This window comes from Leptodactylus fuscus, chromosome 10 (genome assembly GCF_031893055.1).
Source record: "Leptodactylus fuscus isolate aLepFus1 chromosome 10, aLepFus1.hap2, whole genome shotgun sequence".
Classification (NCBI taxonomy): Eukaryota; Metazoa; Chordata; class Amphibia; order Anura; family Leptodactylidae; genus Leptodactylus; species Leptodactylus fuscus.
This window is the reverse complement of record NC_134274.1, coordinates 11,142,359-11,164,834: the sequence shown is the minus strand read 5'-3', so window position 1 is coordinate 11,164,834 and position 22,476 is coordinate 11,142,359. Positions and strand designations below refer to the sequence as shown.

The window sequence follows — 22,476 nt, the reverse complement described above, 5'->3', positions numbered from 1 at the left end:
ATATTCATTGGAATGAGCAATGTGTAATACTTCATGTTCCCTGTGGTGGCGCTGCAGGGAAACTGAACGCTTACAGCTGATCATGGAAGGTCCCAGCAAAGAGGATACTTCCTGATCAGCTTATTGTTAGTCCCTTACATGTGTTCACACCTCTTTGCTGTAGGTTTTTGTTACATTGACTGATCGTTTCTATAATAAACCCCAGTTGGTGTCGGAGTTGTATCAGTCTTTATTCTTCATCGGTTCCATCATAATCAGATATATCGTGATCAGGTGATCAAAGGGAGAACCTGTCCCTACATGACGGCGACAAATCCTCCGGTTACATATTAAGCAGAAGAAGTCGGGTCATTTATTTCTACACTTAAGCGGCCAGCGGATTCATATTGGTAATTCACAAGTGGTGACAGATGGTAAAAGATCCTCCGGTCTGGAGGAAGGGGACTGGCTAAATGCCTACAGATTTACTGAGGTGTGGAGCTGCTTCCTGCGGCGGCTACAGAAGTGTCTTACCTGTCCTGTTATCTATACAATGTGTATACAGTCTATATACATAGAAGACACCTGGGTCCCCTATACATCACCTGTGCAGCTCTCCATAATGTTTTCATACCATGAGCTGCGCCGCTCACTCACTCATTGAAGTCTGTATGACAATGCTGCAGTACCTACACCCACCACTACAGTCTGTATGGAAAGTGAGCAGCATGGCTCCTGGAATTTAAACAATACAGAGCCGTGCTGTCTTATACAGGTGATCTACTAGATCTAATATTGGTGGCCTATATTACGGATCGACCATCAATACTAGGAACAGGATATCCCTGGATGTGACTGAATGCAGCTGCAATTTGCTTACTAACAATCTATGACTACCGTGCAGTGCTTCATCCGCCCTTTGGTGGCGCTGTAGAAGAACGTAACACTTTCTAGCATGTTCCCTTCTAGAATACAACTCAGCACTGCGGTTCCCTTCAGCAGGACCCCCCATGATCAGCCTATTTTCAGGGGTCCCATCTAATGTTTTTACACTTTAGGTTCTACGTCCATAGCCTGATCCACGCCGTCACTTTTACCGAGTTTCCTGCAGCGAAGTGAGCTCTGCTGAATGCGATCTGTCATCCAGTTCTTAACCCGTTCTACCTTCTACTTTATTGCCGTACAGAGATCCCAAGGCCGATGTTTATTACTCTAGTAATGAAGCCACAAATCACTTGTCTGGCAGATGTAGGCGGCCATCTTTACTTCTTAATAATATTTGCTTTAGAGCCTCTGCTCTGTATTTACTGGCCAAACAGGCTTCTTGTCATGATGCATTATGTAACACGGGAGTGCTGCCTGTGGATATAGCAAATAAACCTTAGAAAGTTTGTACTATAGGCTTGTGATGTATTACAATGTAATCTGTCATTGTCTCCCCTTGTATCCTTCTACATCCCTTAGCTGAGGTGCAAAGTATGACGTTATGTTACAAAAACTGCAATGTTTTCTATCTGGATTTTTGGATAGAAAAGTGGATGAGACTGGAGCAAACCTCACCTTTACACCTTTGCAGGAACTGACCGCACCGTATCGTCTTCTGAGGAATGGTCACATAGTTGTTGCGGATTTCTTCATGGAATTCATTGAGTAAAAGTATGCAACAAAGCCCATGTATTGCATTAGATTCCCTGCACATCTGCATGTATGGACAACTATAAAGGGATAGATTGTAATAACACCAGGCTGGACACGCCGATGCGTGGATTGTTATATTTGCACGCCCCTGCGTCCATTGCATGTCCAGACTGTCAGATTGTCATCCATAGTGAAGGGTCTTAAGCTAGGCTCACACTAAGATTGCTTTCTGATGTTCAGATCCGACCAATGGAGAGGTGGACCACTAAAAAAGCAGTTACCCATAGAGCCCGGGACACCCCATTGACTATAATGGGGTCTGTCAGGTGTCCATTGTTTTTAAACTGAAGCTGGTGGAGGAAAGAGACTCTGTATAAGACGTTTTACTCCTCCAATTTTTGGCAGATTCTCCATTGGAGACTCCAGTGCAGATGTGAACGTAATTTTACTGCATAACAGCAAGCAGAGATATTGCACCCTGGCGTATCACCATAAGATACAGAAAGTGTATCTGACACCATGACCATAAATAAGCTTTATTTGCTGACCCTGGAATGCCCCTGTACATGACCGGTATAGTGTGGATACTAATCTAATGTAAAACAGGACTACAAGGTGACCCAGACACCAATATACCAATATGATAGGTGGGGCCCTGCCACAAATTTTACCTTAGAGCCCGGTGGCTTCATGTTACACCCCTGATCCACAGAATCAATAATTGCCATATGTCTACAATATGCTCATATTAATATATGGTCACATGCTGAGAAGATTTAGTACCGAGTCCAAGTGAAACTGTCATCACTGCAACGTCGCCCATAAACCTGACTTGTTACTCGTAAAACCGCTGTCAAACATTGCAAAGCTGATGACTGAGCGACCTGCACGACTACCCATAGACGTCCTCTGACCTCTACCAAGCGGGACCAGGACTTCGTTTGGACGATACAGACTCTACTTTTTAACCCTTTAAAGACGCTCTCCATTTTGACTCTCATAGCACAGTGAGGTTTTGGCTCATAACATTGTAAATCTCCCACTGATATTACTGTGTGAAGTTTTTAGGTTGTTGGTTTTTGGTCTCTCTTTTTGGTGCATTACACTTAGCACTTATTCTCCTGTCCAAAACTTATATTCTACATTCTCTTACCACACTAAGGCCAAGTTCACACCTGCACCCGGTCTCTGTCCCTGACTCCACTAGGAAAATGCAGAGAGAAATTCTGGAAGCAGGACTTTTTCTCTATTTTTTGGGGCAGAAACCCTGCAGACCCCATTATAGTTATGGGGCCCACAGGTTCCTGTTGGTAACAACTTTCTAAGTGGATTGGGTTTCCGTTTTTCAGAACCCCAAGCAAACCCGAAGAACAGAAATCAGAATGCAGATGAGACTCTAGTGTAAATTGTGACTAATAGTAGAAGCTGTAGCAGGAGATACCTGATAGGTAGAAGTTTTGTGTTTTTTACCACTTTATTTAATAAACTGTTCAGCTTTTTTTTTTTTTTTTTTTTAATTTTACAGATTTTATTACAATTTTTTTTTTTTTTTTATATTTTAGTCATTTAATCTGCCGCATTGCGATATCTTTGTGTAGGACACTCCAATACTTATATGTAGGTCAGTCCAATACTTATATGTAGGTCAGTCCAATACTTATATGTAGGACAGTCCAATACTTATATGTAGGACAGTCCAATACTTATGTGTAGGATAGTCCAATACTTATGTGTAGGTCAGTCCAATACTTATATGTAGGACAGTCCAATACTTATATGTAGGACAGTCCATTACTTATATGTAGGACAGTCCATTACTTATATGTAGGACAGTCCAATACTTATATGTAGGACAGTCCAATACTTATATGTAGGTCAGTCCAATACTTATATGTAGGACAGTCCATTACTTATATGTAGGACAGTCCATTACTTATATGTAGGTCAGTCCAATACTTATATGTAGGACAGTCCAATACTTATGTGTAGGACAGTCTAATACTTATATGTAGGACAGTCCAATACTTATATGTAGGGTAGTCCAATACTTATATGTAGGACAGTCCAATACTTATATGTAGGACAGTCCAATACTTATATGTAGGGTAGTCCAATAGTTATATGTAGGACAGTCCAATACTTATATGTAGGGTAGTCCAATAGTTATATGTAGGACAGTCCAATACTTATATGTAGGACAGTCCAATCCTATTAATAAAAGGTGAAAGTTTGTGAGTTTGGATGTTTGTGGGTTTGTGTGTTTGGATGTTTGTTACTCAATCACGCAAAACCCGCTCGACCGATTTGGCTGAAATTTTCCACAAACATAGTCACTACACTCGATTGCGCAATAGGCTACTTTTCGTCACAATAGCACACATACGTTTTTCCCAGGACCCCCACAAAACCCAAACTCACATCACTATCTCTGCAATCTCACACACTTTGGACCATAGCAAGCCACAAAATTCATATTACCCTCTACAGCAGAGGTCAGCAACCCCTGGCACACGTGCCAAGAGTGGCACTCCTGCCATATTTCACTGGCACACCAGCAGCACAGGACCTGCAAGAGTTAAATGAAGTCGGAGCGTCCCTTAAGTGCTCTGCTAGAACTGAGGCATAAGGACACTCCCCTTTGAGAGGGGTGCAGGAAACCCAGGGGGTGGAGCTTAATAGCTCAGGTCTGTGCCTGCTATAGTGGTCTGCACCCTGCAAACATTCCCCGAGGAGAAGAGGAAGCTGCTAGCAAAGTGACACTGAAAAACACACAGGTACATAGGATTACTGTTCTCATTAATGTCAGGCATTTGGGGTTATTAGTTTAGTCTTAGTAACTCCATGTTCCTCACATTAATAGGAATAAACCCCATCATGTCCCTCATATTAACCCCTGTGTGACTCATATAAAGGTTACTAATATGTGAGACATATGGAGGGACTAATAAAAGACCTCAATAATGAAGATACTTAATAATTACCTCCAAGTCTCTCACATATCAGTAACTCTTACACAAGGGTTAATGTGAGGGACATGATGGAGTTAATTGTTATTAATAAGAGGCACATGGAGTTACTAAACTGTCATGCACAGAGCCAGACTTTGTGTCTTGCTCAAGAGTATCCTGTGCCCAAAATGTACACGTACTGGCGGAAAATAACAAATCATACAATGTCGTATATCGAAGTATATTCACTTGTAATACCTCTGTCCCAAAGACACTATGTACAGTTTATACCAACACCGTATAGCAGCTGAAATACAAATTACATTAATCACAAAAGTCTCATGTGCTCTCAGAATTACAGCAAAAACAAGATACAAAGTTACATTTCATATCCCATACCTTATACACAGTACGAAAACCTTACCCACGCCTGTATATACCCACTGCTACAATCACAGCAGACGAAGTCGCGGGTACCAGCTAGCAGTTATATGTAGGACAGTCCAATACTTATATGTAGGGAAGTCCAATACTTATGTGTAGGACAGTCCAAGGGGGTTTCTTAAAGGCTATATATAAGCATTTATGCTGCGTAGTGATAGTTATTTTAACATTCTGCCACTTACGTGTGAATGTGCAGCACTTACTGGTCATACCTCGATGCTAACGCTAAGAGGCAGGAGTCCAATGGATTCATTAGATGCCAGCTTCATTGGCCTCTCATGTGCTGATTGACAGATTTATCCCTATTTCTGTGTATAGAGAGGAAGCTGTCAATCATCAGCAGAGGGGCGGGGGCGCTGTATGTCATGAATACATTGGATTCGGAGCCTGACATCATGTAGAAAGAAATAATCTGCGTTTTCTACATAGCCTCAGCACGTTTACACTGAGGTAAAAGCCAAAATTACCACCGCCAGGGCCCGACTACCAGTCACATTGCTGAGAGGGCCCTTAGTCTAAGGAAAGAGCAAGTCAGCAGGTTACTGAGAGGGTCCCAGGACAGGAGGGGTCCAAGGTGCAGGCTCTGGCAGCAGGTAATATATGTGTATAGCTATAGCCCCAGTAAGAGAACCAAACTTATCTCTAAAATACATATCAAAGAGAGAGAAACCACTTTTACGAAGTATTCTATCTCCCATATGTTTGTAAGTTCTACCTCCTCCAGAAGGTGTCTCTAGTGCCACCTATAGATAGCCAACCTGTACGTCTACCCATCACAGATCCTTGTCAATGGACTAGCCGTACTGTAGATTTTAGCAGCATTGCCTATAGGACTCCCCTATACCGCCTGGCTCTCTCTGTCCCATATGGAACATATACGGTGCCGCCTATACAAGGACACCATCTTGCAGAACCACATGGCATTGTTGTAGTTTTTGATGCTGTTTTTTGAGCCAAGGCCAGGAGTAGATTCGGGGGGGGGGGATAAGAAATCTAAAGAGAGGTTTTATACTGGATCCATTTCTGGCGTTGGCTTAAGAGACGGCATTGAGAGAAGAAATGCAAATACAATTGTCTTTGTAGAACAGCCGCCAAGTCCTGAAGCCTCTGTAGATACTTTTATCTTTCCTCTTCGGACATCTTGGCCATGAGTTGATCCGTCCAGGTAAATGTTCAGACGCCTCCTACTAGAATCGCCTCTATAATCTCCTCCGATCTCCCTGTATATGATTCCTTGTGACTGATGTTCTCTGCATTGATCATCTCTACAAACCTGCACTTACCCAACATACTCCACTTTATCTTCAGATCCCCTTGGTCCAACCGCCGGTCAAAGGTGAAACTGAAGACGGTAACATGGGATCAACGCGATTGGGGGAAAAGGGGCTGATGTTGACAGACACATGCGTCCACATGCACTCATAGTCTGCACAGTGGTTGCCAGGTCTACAGAAGTGCGGAAATGTGCAAAAGAGTAGATCTGCGGAGAACATCAGTAACAAGTAAGTACTTTTATCTTATTGTAAAGACTAGATGTATCGCATGAAGAGCCTATAGCTAACACCGTACTGCATGCTCATAGACGCTCATTATAGCTTCAATATTTCATGACCTCTGTGTGGTAACAAAGTTGCATGTGGTTGGAATGTATGAAGAAAACGGCTTCTTTGTATCTGTGCTGTTATTCGTTTGGAGTCTAGAATTGAGATTTTTTTCTAGTATAATTAATTTCATTGTGTTCACACTAGCATTAGGATTTCTGTTCTTCGGACCAGAAAAATGGAAACCTTTTCGAATTAAAAAGCGGATCCCATGGACTATAATCAGCCTGAAACCGGTGGGTAGAAAAGTCCTAGGGTGTGACTGAAGCCTTAGGAGTATACTATGACCAACACTGCTTTTAGGCTAAGGCCTGGTTCACATCTGCGTTCCGTATTCCGTTCGCTTGGGGGCCCCCTGAATGGAATACTGAACACATGGACAAGCGGTGAGCACTGAAAGCACATGGACCCCATAGACTATAATGGGGTCTGTGTGTTTCCTGCAGTGTACGTCATAAACTTCTTTCCTGTCCACATGACTCGTGTGGAGACTGCGCAGAAAACACACGGACCCGATTATAGTCTATGGGATACGTGTGCTTTCAGTTCGCAATGCATTTGGTATTTCGTTCGGGGGATCTCTGAGTGGACTCCCTGGACGGAATACCAAACGCAGATGTGAACCGGGCCTAAGGCTCCCTGTAGCGAAAATAAAGTTGTCCCCCCCCCCCCCCCCTTCCCCAGTGTTTTTCATTGTTTTCTCTTTGTTTTTTCTTCCTCTATTAAGTATATAAGGCTCAGCCCCACGTTGCAGAAAAACAGTTTTTGTTGTTGCAAATTTGGCTGCAGTGTTTTGAGCCAAAGAAAGAATGGCTACCAAAGGAATGGGAAATATATAGGATATAGTTATTCTACCTTTTGCTCAATCCACTCCTGACTTTGGCTCAAAAACACTCAGCAAAATCCGCAAACAAAAAATGCGCTGATGCCTTAGGCTAAAGCCCCACACTGCAAAGGCGCAGCTTTTTTTGTTGCATTTTTTTTTTTTTTTAGCCAAAGCCGGGAGTATATGCAGCGGAAGGTAGAAGTATAAGAACTTGTATATTTCTCTTTCCATTTGTAGCCATTCTTGACTTTGGTTCAAAAAAACACAGCAAAATCTGCAACAACAAAATCTGCGTTTCCACAACATGGGGCCTCAGCCGAACATAAACATCTCTGCAGCTAAAATGAAGATGCCGTGTCTTTAGAAAAGCATCTTTTCCACAGCACCAAAATGGGGCAAGGTCATGTCCATTTACTGTACCTGTAGTGGCCACCAAACACAGACTGCTAGCTTATACCTGCAACAAGCACAGGCAAAAACAGGCGCTGCGATGGATACAGCTATGCACAGCATGTACCAAACTTCTCCATATATATTAAGAACTGATTTTCTTAACAGCAAGTTTTCACTTTGACACATAAAGATGTGTTCCCCATGTCACTAACAGGTATATAAGAGGTTTAGAAGAGATTTACGTGGTGGTAGACGCCCTTGTATTGCTGAGAGCGGCCATTACTCTTCCAGTGTGGCCACATTTCCTATTCTGTCCTTTGAGAAAAAATGACTGATACTGTATCAAGTAAAATAACTCTGATGATCCCCGACCTTTGTCCATAGACCTGATTTTGTTACTTAGATATGAAGATATTTGGTACAACCATTAGGTATAGAGACTGATGTGGACGTGACAATCTCTGTACGGCTCTAAGTAAAAGGAGATACAAATCTAGTGGTGTACTTGGCCTATAATACAGAAACTTAGTAATCCTGTTTACATTTGTGGGATTTTTAATTCTTTTATTTTGCCTTTGTGACCATAATCTAAATATATATATATATATATATATATATATATATATATATATATATATATATATATATATAGACCTGACCATGGATTGGTTATTTACAATCACAGAAGATTCTGTTTTGGTGAAAACATTGTCTGCAAACCTTTCCTGTCTGGCGCAAAAAAACCGAGGAATTGTACCATGTATTAAATATATCTTGTACTGAGAGGATAGGGGACGTGTCTGGTAGGGTTGTAGTTGTTGGGACTCATCAGTCATGAAAATGGGGATTCCAAATCTCGCCAATTTAAATGGATGCATGTGGCCACTTCTTCTCATTTTATAGGATTGTTGGCGATATCTAAGCACTCACAGTCTCAGAGAGATGAATGGAGTTTGCACATGTGCCTATACCTATCTATCCCAATGGAGGAGATCCCCATTATTGTGATCTTGAAGGGACCACATTGATCCATTATATTCTGTCCTATTTTATCAGGATGACTCCTGTTCATATGCCCTATTAGTACTGCCCGAATGCCACATAGACGAACCTTCTCATGGACGATCGAAATATAACCGTACAATAGCACAAATATCTGACTGACCAGAGAACTGGACCCCTGGGAATCGTATTCCGGCTCAGTCCCAAAGTAGATTCAGCGTCAAAATCAGAGCCAAAAAATTCTCTGTGCACTGACCCTTAGAGGAGACGTTCCTTCTATCACGTCGCCGGTCCTTATCTTGTCTGACAGTCTAAGGTCTATTGAGGACCCTTCATTAGATTGTGAGTCCTATAAGGGACAGTGAATGACCATGTCCATAAAGCGCTGCAAAATATGATGAAGCCAAATAAGAAATACATTGTTGTCAGAGGTCGCTGTGTCTGGTGTGTTTCTCTACCACACGCTGTTACATTATAGTAAGATTGTTAAAGTATATAAATGCACATTTTTTGCACCTTTATTGACTAGAACATGAAACAATATAAACACATTTGATATCCTAATGACCATAACAACACGTACAATATGTTTCCGCATCATTTATGATGGATAGCTATAAATAACTGCAATGGTATTGTCTGTACCTGATCCTACGTCTGACCTTAGTTGTGACTTATTTTTATAAAGTTTTCTAAAAATACTTTTCCATCCCTAATATGGATCGTGTCTTGTTTTGCAGCTTTATGAAGGTGGCGGGCCGAGCGGTGGATGCAGTTACCTGGCAACAGTAGGTATTCTGATTTATTTTTTTTTGTATTATTTACATATGGCTGAATATTATTATATAGATTTACAAAGGGATCTACGATGGATGTAACGGGGTTGTACAGGATTAGAAAACTTATCGGATTCCTTCTTCTTCTTAGAAGTGACATCATGTTGGTTGGTCACATGGCCGACTGTAGCATTGTCATGTGACAAGGAGAAAGCAGCCATGTTTTTTAATCCTGCACAACCCAATCAATACGAGTCCATCAGGTTCTGTTACTTTGCTGGTGAAAAAATAAAAACACTATTCTATTTTTTTTTCCCCATCAAATGTGGCAAAATTTGTAGCAATGCACAATACAAATGTGAACAGAGACTTGTTCTTACCTATAGAATTAATATGCACTTATGTCTGCTGGACAATGAACAAGTAAAGGCTCCTGCACACAATCATACAATTGATCTGCAATTGCCATCCACACCCATTCATTTTTAGAAGCCCAAACACACAACTGCATGTTTTCTAACAGCCCTGTGCTGTGTCGAGTACAAGGACTGCAGACATGGGGTCTATTGAGGGAGCCGTGACTCGGCCCAAAAAAAATCTAATTGTTTTTTAGATCCATTAATGTCTGTGAGGCCATGTGCTGGCCATTAATACAAAGCTAGTTCGTGGTCAGTGATCCCTGTCATGTGAATGTGCCCTAAGAGAGATTTTTCTTATGATGGGTGGAAATGGGATGAAGCAAGGGACAGCAGGGGGAATCACTTAGATGTGTTTAGTATAGGCCCTCCAGTAGGGGGAATCACTTAGATGTGTTTAGTATAGGCCCTCCAGTAGGGGGCATCATATAGATGTGTTTAGTATAGGCCCTCCAGCAGGGGGTATCATATAGATGTATTTGGTACAGGCCCTCCAGCAGGGGGCATCACTTAGATGTGTACAGTACCGGCCCTCCAGCAGGGGGCATCACTTAGATGTGTTTAGTACAGGCCCTCCAGCAGGGGGCATCACTTAGATGTGTTTGGTACAGGCCTTCCAGCAGGGGGCATCACTTAGACGTGTTTGGTACAGGCCCTCCAGCAGGGGGCATCACTTAGATGTGTACAGTACCGGCCCTCCAGCAGGGGGCATCACTTAGATGTGTTTGGTACAGGCCCTCCAGCAGGGGGCATCACTTAGATGTGTATAGTACAGGCCCTCCAGCAGGGGCATCACTTAGATGTGTACAGTACAGGTCCTCCAGCAGGGGGCATCACTTAGATGTGTATAGTACAGGCCCTCCAGCAGGGGCATCACTTAGATGTGTATAGTACAGGCCCTCCAGCAGGGGGCATCACTTAGATGTGTACAGTACCGGCCCTCCAGCAGGGGGCATCACTTAGATGTGTTTGGTACAGGCCCTCCAGCAGGGGGCATCACTTAGATGTGTATAGTACAGGCCCTCCAGCAGGGGGCATCACTTAGATGTGTATAGTACAGGCCCTCCAGCAGGGGGCATCACTTAGATGTGTTTGGTACAGGCCCTCCAGCAGGGGGCATCACTTAGATGTGTATAGTACAGGCCCTCCAGCAGGGGGCATCACTTAGATGTGTATAGTACAGGCCCTCCAGCAGGGGGCATCACTTAGATGTGTTTAGTACAGGCCCTCCAGCAGGGGGCAGCACTGAGATGTGTACAGTACAGGTCCTCCAGCAGGGGGCATCACTTAGATGTGTATAGTACAGGTCCTCCAGCAGGGGGCATCACTTAGATGTGTTTGGTACAGGCCCTCCAGCAGGGGGCATCACTTAGATGTGTATAGTACAGGCCCTCCAGCAGGGGGCATCACTTAGATGTGTACAGTACAGGTCCTCCAGCAGGGGGCATCACTTAGATGTGTTTGGTACAGGCCCTCCAGCAGGGGGCATCACTTAGATGTGTCTAGTACAGGCCCTCCAGCAGGGGGCATCACTTAGATGTGTATAGTACAGGCCCTCCAGCAGGGGGCATCACTTAGATGTGTATAGTACAGGTCCTCCAGCAGGGGGCATCACTTAGATGTGTTTGGTACAGGCCCTCCAGCAGGGGGCATCACTTAGATGTGTATAGTACAGGTCCTCCAGCAGGGGGCATCACTTAGATGTGTTTGGTACAGGCCCTCCAGCAGGGGCATCACTTAGATGTGTACAGTACCGGCCCTCCAGCAGGGGGCATCACTTAGATGTGTATAGTACAGGCCCTCCAGCAGGGGGCATCACTTAGATGTGTATAGTACAGGCCCTCCAGCAGGGGGCAGCACTTAGATGTGTTTGGTACAGGCCCTCCAGCAGGGGGCATCACTTAGATGTGTATAGTACAGGCCCTCCAGCAGGGGGCATCACTTAGATGTGTATAGTACAGGCCCTCCAGCAAGGGGCATCACTTAGATGTGTTTGGTACAGGCCCTCCAGCAGGGGGCAGCACTTAGATGTGTATAGTACAGGCCCTCCAGCAGGGGGCATCACTTAGATGTGTATAGTACAGGCCCTCCAGCAGGGGGCATCACTTAGATGTGTATAGTACAGGCCCTCCAGCAGGGGGCATCACTTAGATGTGTTTAGTACAGGCCCTCCAGCAGGGGGCAGCACTGAGATGTGTACAGTACAGGTCCTCCAGCAGGGGGCATCACTTAGATGTGTATAGTACAGGTCCTCCAGCAGGGGGCATCACTTAGATGTGTTTGGTACAGGCCCTCCAGCAGGGGGCATCACTTAGATGTGTCTAGTACAGGCCCTCCAGCAGGGGGCATCACTTAGATGTGTATAGTACAGGCCCTCCAGCAGGGGGCATCACTTAGATGTGTATAGTACAGGCCCTCCAGCAGGGGGCATCACTTAGATGTGTATAGTACAGGTCCTCCAGCAGGGGGCATCACTTAGATGTGTTTGGTACAGGCCCTCCAGCAGGGGGCATCACTTAGATGTGTATAGTACAGGTCCTCCAGCAGGGGGCATCACTTAGATGTGTTTGGTACAGGCCCTCCAGCAGGGGCATCACTTAGATGTGTACAGTACCGGCCCTCCAGCAGGGGGCATCACTTAGATGTGTATAGTACAGGCCCTCCAGCAGGGGGCATCACTTAGATGTGTATAGTACAGGTCCTCCAGCAGGGGGCATCACTTAGATGTGTATAGTACAGGCCCTCCAGCAGGGGGCATCACTTAGATGTGTATAGTACAGGCCCTCCAGCAGGGGGCAGCACTTAGATGTGTTTGGTACAGGCCCTCCAGCAGGGGGCATCACTTAGATGTGTATAGTACAGGCCCTCCAGCAGGGGGCATCACTTAGATGTGTATAGTACAGGCCCTCCAGCAGGGGGCATCACTTAGATGTGTATAGTACAGGCCCTCCAGCAGGGGGCAGCACTTAGATGTGTTTGGTACAGGCCCTCCAGCAGGGGGCATCACTTAGATGTGTATAGTACAGGCCCTCCAGCAGGGGGCATCACTTAGATGTGTATAGTACAGGCCCTCCAGCAAGGGGCATCACTTAGATGTGTTTGGTACAGGCCCTCCAGCAGGGGGCAGCACTTAGATGTGTATAGTACAGGCCCTCCAGCAGGGGGCATCACTTATATGTGTATAGTACAGCCCCTCCAGCAGGGGGCATCACTTAGATGTGTTTGGTACAGGCCCTCCAGCAGGGGGCAGCACTTAGATGTGTATAGTACAGGCCCTCCAGCAGGGGGCATCACTTAGATGTGTTTGGTACAGGCCCTCCAGCAGGGGGCATCACTTAGATGTGTACAGTACAGGTCCTCCAGCAGGGGGCATCACTTAGATGTGTACAGTACAGGTCCTCCAGCAGGGGGCATCACTTAGATGTGTACAGTACAGGTCCTCCAGCAGGGGGCAGCACTTAGATGTGTATAGTACCGGCCCCCGTGCTGTCTATACTCCGCTGATGGATATATCCGTCTCACTTATAACTGACATATTAGCATTCCTCACCATAGAGTTGGCTGCAGATAGCGTTGGTCTCCAGCGTTCATCTCTCTCTCCAGCCTTGAGAAGTAATTTACAGCTCTATAGAGAATTTCTTTGTATCTGATCTATAAACATATATGCGGAAAGAAAAATATGCAAGAAGCCGAATATAAGATGAAATCCATTGTATAGTCAGCCGTGACGCGTTCTCCGGTGACCTTCACCTCCCTCCTCGACTCAATCTCAATATATTCCAGATTACTCTGTTACACCCCGTGAAGGTAATATTCTGGATTTTACATACTGACGGAATAAAAGGGGTTGCCATTGCACCTCTGACACCCAACATGGCAAGGGGCGTCATTTTGCAGCTTTGTCTGTGATTTCAATAGAGCCGAACTGTAATACCAGACACGACCCATGGACAGGAGAGGCGCTGTTTATGAAACAGAAGGTGTGTTACTCTAATCCTGTACAACTGATATAGGCCAGGACTACAACGACCCTATCAAACGAATCACTCCAGCTCTGGCTAGGCAAGGAAGAGACGTAACCTGAAGCTCCTGGGCCCCAATGCAAAATATGTAATAGGGCCCCTACGTATCTTGGCAGTGACTATATTTTGCTATTTGCATGATGGTAAGGGACCCGACCCTATAATACTGCCATACAGACTCCTTACCCTAAGCTTCTGGGATACGGCCTGGTCCGGTGACAGTCTCACAAGCTGCGGGTGTACGAGGTAACAATGCTGGGCTGTTCGTTCCTACATCACATTCTCCATAAGCAGCTGTTCTCCGCTCAGCTGGCCCCCACAACTAGGTCTCCCCCTGGGTCCCTGCAAATATTTGCACCTGGAACTTGAACTGGAGTGCTTGCCTCAATTTCCGAACCATCTTCTATTTTCCGACCCAACGTAGACCAAGGAACTGTCAGACTATGGGAACGTCTCTGAGCGGCGGGATTGTGGCTAAATGATTTCAGTCCTCAGTAATAGCTAGAAGATGCCATGACGGACAGTAATGATCATCGCCATGTCCTTCTACATATCCTCTGCTCTCTGACATGTCTGATAGAGTGAAATACTATGGAAAAATTCGGGAACCTCATTTTTTTTTTTTTTTTTGTGAGAACTGTTATTCCTTTTAGCAATTAAGTTTGGGGTTGCAACTGTACCCTGCCTGACCATGCCCGAGGAATAACAGAGGAACAACATAAGGGTTAATTGATGGTAATACCAATAAAACTGAGGAGAGGATCCTGTATTAAAAAATAGAACATGGTGGAGGGTGTAAGGCCAAAATTGTAAACCACTAAAAAGAGCAACTGCACCACAAAGCGGATGCTCACTCTACCTTTATTTGTGACAGCATTCAAAGGGTTAAGATAAGAGATAAGATAATCCTTTAATAGTCCCACAATGGGGAGATTTCGGTGATACAGTTTCATAGATGGTACAGTAGTATATAACAAGAGAGAAACACATAGAAGCTCATGGCAGATAGAGAAATCCTAGGAATCAGAGCAACTAAGAAGAAAGAAACACAGACATACTGCAGGATCATTTAGTTCTCTGTGCGGAGTGATGTTGATAATACAGCCCGACCGTGGTTGGAGGACACGAGGAGGGGGCACAGCATGTAGATATAACAGGCAGAGGTGGAGGACATATGCAGCTATCATGATAACATGTGGCAGTTCCTTTGGTAGGTGGTGAGATCTCCTGCTCACAGCTGATAGTTCGGTATCTTGTATCAGCACTATTGTCCATTAACCACAAAAAATGCCCCAAATGTCCTTCATCACAAGCCGCCCTCCTCCTCCTTTCTTCTTACCACTGTGTTCTACTACCCAGAGAGGTCTGAAGCCATCCAGGTAGACAGGGTGCTTCTCTCTTGCCAAGCTTCCATAACTCCTGGGGTAGGTGGGTGATGGTTCCCAGGCTGTAACAGAGTCCCACGTGTCCACAGTAATAGAAAGAAATACCAGTCAGCTGTAGCATCTTCACACATCAGCAATAGACACCAAAAATCATCTCCTTGAAGAAGTAGTCCACACTTCCATGCAGGTTTCTCCTCCAGCTTTGTCTGCCTCATGGTGTCCATGCTGTCCTTAGCTCATGGGGGGATGGTAACAGGCACATGTGCACACAGGAAACTCCAGCTGAATCAGGTCTTGAGTCTTGTCCAGAAGGAAAAAAAAAATACTCCACAGGATCTTCCATTCGATTTATAGTTGCTAATTCATAGTGCTAGTTTGCTTGGTTAGAGGATTCTTGACAATAAAGACAAAAAGAGTGACAAGGAAAGATAAAGGTTGCTCTCAGCTTGGAGCTCTGTATCGAGGCAGCCACTCATGCGGCGCCATCTTGAGGTTGGAAAGCTCCGATATTTCTCAGACCTCCAGTGTTAGAACAAGGGTATACCTATGTATTACAGCTCCTGATACATTGGGCACAGTAGTAGTACAGACACAATCTGCACCAGTTGTGTTTGCCATGATCGGGATACTGTGTTACCCCCATGTGACCATTATTGTCTTGTCACCAACCTATTAAACCAAAGCAACATAGGAATGTGTCAAAAACCATTAGTGGCGTTACAAGGGTCTAGACCTCATTATCGTTTAGCTGGACATGTACTTTTGTATGGACTATGTGCAAGAGGCCTGAGGAAGAGGCCTAAAATCCTCAAAAGCCTGCAATCTGTCATCATTTTAGTTAGCCCAAAGTTATCAACTACTGAGGACTCTCCATTTTTTACAATTCAAGATCCATAAGAGTTAGATGAAAACACTTTTACATGGGTGCGAGTCTGGTTATTGGTGGTAATGCACTACATGGCACATGGTCTGACACGCCTTGGCTGCCATGACACACATTGGCGCTACAAAGGTCACCTAAATATTATGACTGAGCAGACTAGTTCTGTGTATCCAGACTGTAATAGACCCCATCACAAGGACTCTTTTGTGTCTCCGAGTCGTGCTGACATGGAATAGTTCAATGAATATGGGGCTAAGTTTATTAGGCGTCATACAAACCCGTTCACCAGTTCTCAACCCCCTGAGAACCGTATCAGGGCCCAACATGTGACTGCGGAGGCCACAGCAGAAGTTACAAGAGCTTCTTCACTTTTACCCTGGCGAGTCCATGCACCAGAGAGAACAAAGAAGGTGCTGACCAAACGGAGGAACACAGTAGGAAAAAATCATGTAGCTATAGGCTGGATCAGTATAAGCATGTTATATCCATTCATTGATCTCTGCACAGAAGGTTTATTCTGCAAATTGCCCATGGATATCCGATCCCCCGTAGCACAGGTTACCACCCTCACATGGCCGGGTTATTGGGATTCCCACAAGAGCCAAAACTGAATGTGTGAAACAGACCCAAGAATTACAAGAAACGCTTCGCTTCTTTATTTTCAGAAATCAGCATGTAAAATCTGCAGACTCTATAGAAACGCCTGGATTGGAGATTTATTCCTCGGGGCAGGTCATGGGGTCTACATAATCCAGACACCCCACAAGGAAGAATTATAAACAGATCTCGGCTTCATTCCTGAAAACCTCACAGGGGCTCGAAATTAGGTCTTGAGTTTCTATTTAAGTCAATTAGTTTGGTCTGATCAGACGCGGGACTTCTGAAAAATCCTGCACCGTGTTTTAATAGCTGGGAAATAATGAGCAGGAAAAAAAAAGCTGGCAAGACGAAGGGGTAATTTTCCTTGTGGGATTGCGCTTTTCCGCTCTCCAGTTGTGAAGGCCATCTTTGCATTGCAATGCATTGTTCTATGTAGACACCCTGCACATACAATGAAGTCATAGGAAATCTGCTGCAGAACGCTGCGTGTTGAAAGCTTACTGGCCAACGTTACTGAAATATATGTCTTAGAGGTGCTGGCGCTTGTAGACTGTCATAGGTCATACATGAAAGGGGTCTGCACCGAGGAGGGCTTTCTGCTTCTTAGACCTGATATCATCGAAATCCCTATAGAAGTAACAGAACAGAGGAAAATACAGTCATGTCTGTATGGATCCCGCCTTTACTTCCATCTACTTCCTCGATTAAAGGGGTGTTCTGGTTATTTCAAGTTACATCTCTATCCACAGGATTGGGGATAATTACTCATTGGGGTCTGGGGGTATCGTCACTCCTTAGGGAGAGACCACCATATAGGTGTGTGGAGACTTATTAAGCCTTTAGCACTCCACTTTGCAAGGGACCATGGGAAGAATATGCAAATCTGCCTTCCATGATGTAATTAGGAAGTCAGGTGCCTCAGTGTTGCAAACCAATAGAGGGCGCTCACTGGAATGTGCAAGCCTGTCTTCCCTGATGTAATTAGGAAGACAGAATCTCAGTGAAATAACCCAATAAAGGCTGCTCCCTTTAACATCATGCTCGACCTTCCAAGAGGCCTTTGTTTTGCAATGATGCTGGGATTATTACCAGGTATAGTCTCTGAACCAAGGACGGCCGTTTCGATGTTATTGCATCTCGTCAGCCCGGTGTAGAGAAGACTATAACCTGGTAGAGGTGAGAGGCTTAGACAGGGTTAAGGGGATATCGTCACTCCTTAGGGAGAGACCACCATATAGGTGTGTGGAGACTTATTAAGCCTTTAGCACTCCACTTTGCAAGGGACCATGGGAAGAATATGCAAATCTGTCTTCCATGATGTAATTAGGAATGTGCATTGGGGTCTGATCACTAACACAAACAAGAGTCACTTGTACCGCCTCCCTCTTCTTCAGGAACTTCCTCTTCACGCGTCTTTCTCTGGTGCTGGGGGTCAAACGTCTACGCCTAGGGCAAATCTGACTGCGCATGCCCGCCGGCCACAAGAAAATGGCCACTTACACAGTATTGTAAGCGGCCATTTTCTTGTGGCTGGTGGGCATGCACAGTCTGTTTTGCCCAAGGCCTAGAAGTTTGAACCCAGCGCCAGAAGAAGACTTGAAGAGAGGCCGTTCCTGAAGAAGATGGAGGTGGCGCTGGAGAGTTCTCTGGCAGCATTGGGACCGCCCCCAGTGCTGCAAGAGAACTCATATTTGCATACCGGCGAAAACCAGGATTTATACCAAATGACGACGTAGAGAAGACATCTAACGGTAGGAGAAGAATAGCCTTTCTTAAGACTATTCCTATGTGTTAGCGACTAAATATTCGATTTTAATGGTAGAATCCCTTTAAAGCCCATGGCTCTCACCCTACGACGGAGGAGAACAATGAACACTCAAAACGGTAGTGTGACTGTCCCTATCCTCTAAAATGCATATTCCGTTTACTTGCCATTGTTTTGCTAACACAACCTATTTCTATTCCATAGACTTCAGTGAAAAGAGACCTAGTCAATCCAGATAAATTCTGCAAATGGGGGTCATGGGACCTCCCCGGCCCAATCAATGCCCGTCCCATAGGTGGCGCTCTTCTATGTATAAGATGGACATCCGCTCTTGAGCAGTTCCCTAGATCAGAGCCCGGTCTCTCAGTATAGCCCTATAACGCTCTCCCGCTTCCCTTACATGATTCATTTGGCCCCTGATACTTTTTCTAAAGCCTCTTCAATGAAAACAGTAGTAAAGTTTTAATTTTATGCTTCTGGGAAACCCGTCCTCGGCAGCAATACTTCAATATGGCAGATTTCACTTCAGGTCCAGCGAAAATATTATTCTAGTTGTAAAATGGTCACAGATCTGAGTTGCGGTAAGCGGTGGCTGGGATTGTTATTAGGCGGATAACTTTGCACACACTTTATTTCGTGCTCATATATTTATCTGTGGTTGCCCACCAGCGCTGTGTCCTGTGGCTTCTGGCTCGCCTCTCCTTACTTACTGATTTATTACATGTGTGTACGGATGAGGCGTTGGATCTAGCGCACACGTGAACTGCATCACATACATGTGCGTTACATTACAGGCAATTAACATATTATGTCTATTTTTTATTAGTCACAACATTGATGGACGGGTCGGTAAAGCGATGGACTTCATGAAAACTCGACTGCTGGACGCATTGTCTGATCAGATCCGGAAAGTTCAGAAAGTTAGTAATATGTTTAGAAGGACCTTTTAAAGGGGTATTCCAGCCAGAAACATGTATGAGCTATTCTCTGGATAATTGATAAATTTAGCAATAAATTAGTGGGGGGTTTGACTAAGGAAATGAAGATGCTGCCATGGTATTCCTCTTCACTTCCATAGAGTATTTATAGACCTACATAAGATCATGGGTCCTTGTGCAAAAGCAGCGTTTGGGTCCTCCTGGGCCCAGATCACCATGAAGACTACACCTCCCTTCCCTCCACATAGTACTCATGCCCCGTTTTGTTCCACAGCCCCCCAACAGAATCCCTCCTTGACTATATGCAGCTGACCAGCTGCTATTTTGTCATTAAAAGGTAAATTTCTCATTTCTGACAGTGGAAGGCTGTGTATCATAAATCTTCCCCCTGTGCTCTGGTGGTGCAAATGCAATACATTTACAATGCACCTAGTGCTAACTATCATGGGATATCAGAAAGGAGATTATAGACCTTTATCCAGCCCTAGTGTGACCTGTGGGCCCCTGGCTTAAGGGCTCAGTCAAAGCTGTGGCCACTGCAACCCCTATAGTTGCAATAAGTGTAGTGAGGGTGACCTGCGGGCCCCTGGCTTCAGGGCTCAGTCACAGGAACCTTTCTCTTTAATCATTAGTCAGGGGTTTCAGCACTCAGATTTCCAGCAATCCAACATTGGTCTTCTATAGTTATATAGCAGATGAGGTTGGATGAAGACATCAGTCCATCAAGTCCAACCTATAACCCTACAATCCCCTACAGTGTTGATCCAGGGGAAGGCAAAAAAACCCATGAGGCTCATGCCAATTTGGGGGGGGGGGGGATTCCTTCCCTATGCAGGACACTTTTCTGGCAGTGTTAAAGTTAAGGGGAACATACAATACAATGCAGATCACTTAGATGGATTCACACCCTGCTCACTGCTGACCCATGTTCTCCATAAACACACTGATGGCGTTAGTTGGATTTCTATCAGACTGGCCATCATTAATATGAATGGTTTTAAATACATAGTGAAATAAGAGAACAGGGGAGTATCTGCTGTGACTGGAGACACAAAGACATCCCTTTGGGTGCAAGGATAGATTATTACTACTATAATTTAGTCTACTTTGACCAAATTGTTTAAGCCCTTCATCTACAAAAAGACCTCTCCTGCAGGGGGTCCCTACATTAAACAGTGTACCTGTATATAGGAAGCTGAGGTGCATATTGAAATATAAGACCTCATGCACACGACTGAGTTGGCAGCCTGAGCCTGTTTCCAAATCGGTGCTGATGCTCTGGTCAGATAGGATAGGACATGCTCCATAATAATCTCAGTGAAAATGGAAAGGAACCCCCCAGTTGAAATCTGTGGAGAAGGGAAGGCACTCGAATGACACGCCAATGTTTTCCAAGTGTCACCCTAGTACCTTCCGTTAAAAAATCGGGAACCCACTCGTGCGTGAGTCCGTACATGGCTCAGAAATTAAAAGCTGCTTAGCAACAGTCCAACTCAATCCAACTATCTATATACAGCCATTGAATCAAATCAAATCAAAAATGCGTTATTGGCACGTCCGAATAGTTATTTGGCATTGCCAAAGCTAGTAAAGTGGGCGGGGGGGCGTTGGGTTGGGTGGGTGGTGGGTATGGGGGAGGGTTTGGGTTATAACAGTCCATGGAGTCTCATCTTCCTCTTCGTTGGTGGCTGCTATATGGGGGGGGGTTGGAGGTGGGGCGGGGCGGTTGGTTTGGGGTATAACAGTCCGTGGAGTCTCGTGTTCCTCTTCGTTGGTGACTGCTATATGGGGGGGCGGGGCGGGTGTTTTGGGATAAATATAACAGTCCGTGGAGTCTCATCTTCCTCTTGTTTGGTGACAGCTGGACACGTATTGGGCAGGGATCTCCACAGTGGCCTCTTCTTCTCCCAGTAGGATGTAGAGTTTCCTCTTCTCGTCTGCAGATATGAAGTCTGGGATGTGGGCAGAGAGTTTTTGGTAGTAGACGGCCCTCACAGCTGAGTATTTGGTGCAGTGTAGCAGGAAGTGGGTCTATCTATAGAAGGCAACTGTCCTATTATAACCTGTTTAATTTACACCCCTACTGTGTGTTTTTTATACAGGTGGTACATACACATACCCCAGGGAAGAAGGTTTGGCTTGGAGGAGTTGGTGCGCCGTGGTCTAGAGGAACAAATAACTTATCCGATACATATGCAGCAGGGTTCCTGTAAGTAAATTAAACTTTTCTGGCTCTTATGATGTAATGGCTAGAGATGAGTGAACACTGTTTGATCGAATAGGTATTTGATCGAATATCAGGCCGTTTGAGATATTCGTTCCCAATCGAATACCATGTGGCATACACAGTAAAAATTTGTGTCCCCTCCACCTTCCCTGGCACACTTTTTGCACCAATAACTGTGCAGGGGAGGTGGGACAGGAACTACCACAATGGAGGCAGTGAAAAAACCCATTGGCTGCCGAAAACATGTGACTTCCCATCTATAAGAACAGCCGCCGCCATATTCGCCAGATTTGCGGTCAGAGATAGGGAGAAACACATATCTGCTGAGGGCTAGATAGAGTTTAGCTTCAGATAGGCAGGGGAAAACCGAAGAACAACAACAGCTCTTCTCAGAGCTATACACTGCAGGGACAGGGGTCCAGCTTTCCATGGACAGTGGAAAACAGGGATACAGAGCAGTTACCTCCTGCTATATTTACGAGCAAACCAGCTTTTATTAGGGGTGTCCCCCACAAAATAGCAGGAATCCACAGCAGTTACTTCTTGCTGTATACGAGCAAACCAACTTTTCAGGCAGTGTGTAACCCCCAAACAGGGATACAGAGCAATTAGGACCGGCTATGTACACTCAAT

At 45.0% G+C, this 22,476-nt stretch overlaps 1 protein-coding gene across 1 annotated transcript in view; it reads left to right on the top strand.

Moving 5' to 3' along the window:
• The window catches only part of HPSE2 (heparanase 2 (inactive)), a 142,730-nt gene that overhangs the window by 86,935 nt on the left and 33,319 nt on the right, over positions 1–22,476 (top strand). The window contains exons 6-8 of the mRNA XM_075288067.1: positions 9,572–9,619; positions 19,505–19,598; positions 21,719–21,825. Of these exons, the coding sequence (XP_075144168.1) occupies positions 9,572–9,619; positions 19,505–19,598; positions 21,719–21,825 (249 nt within the window). The remainder of the gene's footprint in view (positions 1–9,571; positions 9,620–19,504; positions 19,599–21,718; positions 21,826–22,476) is intronic.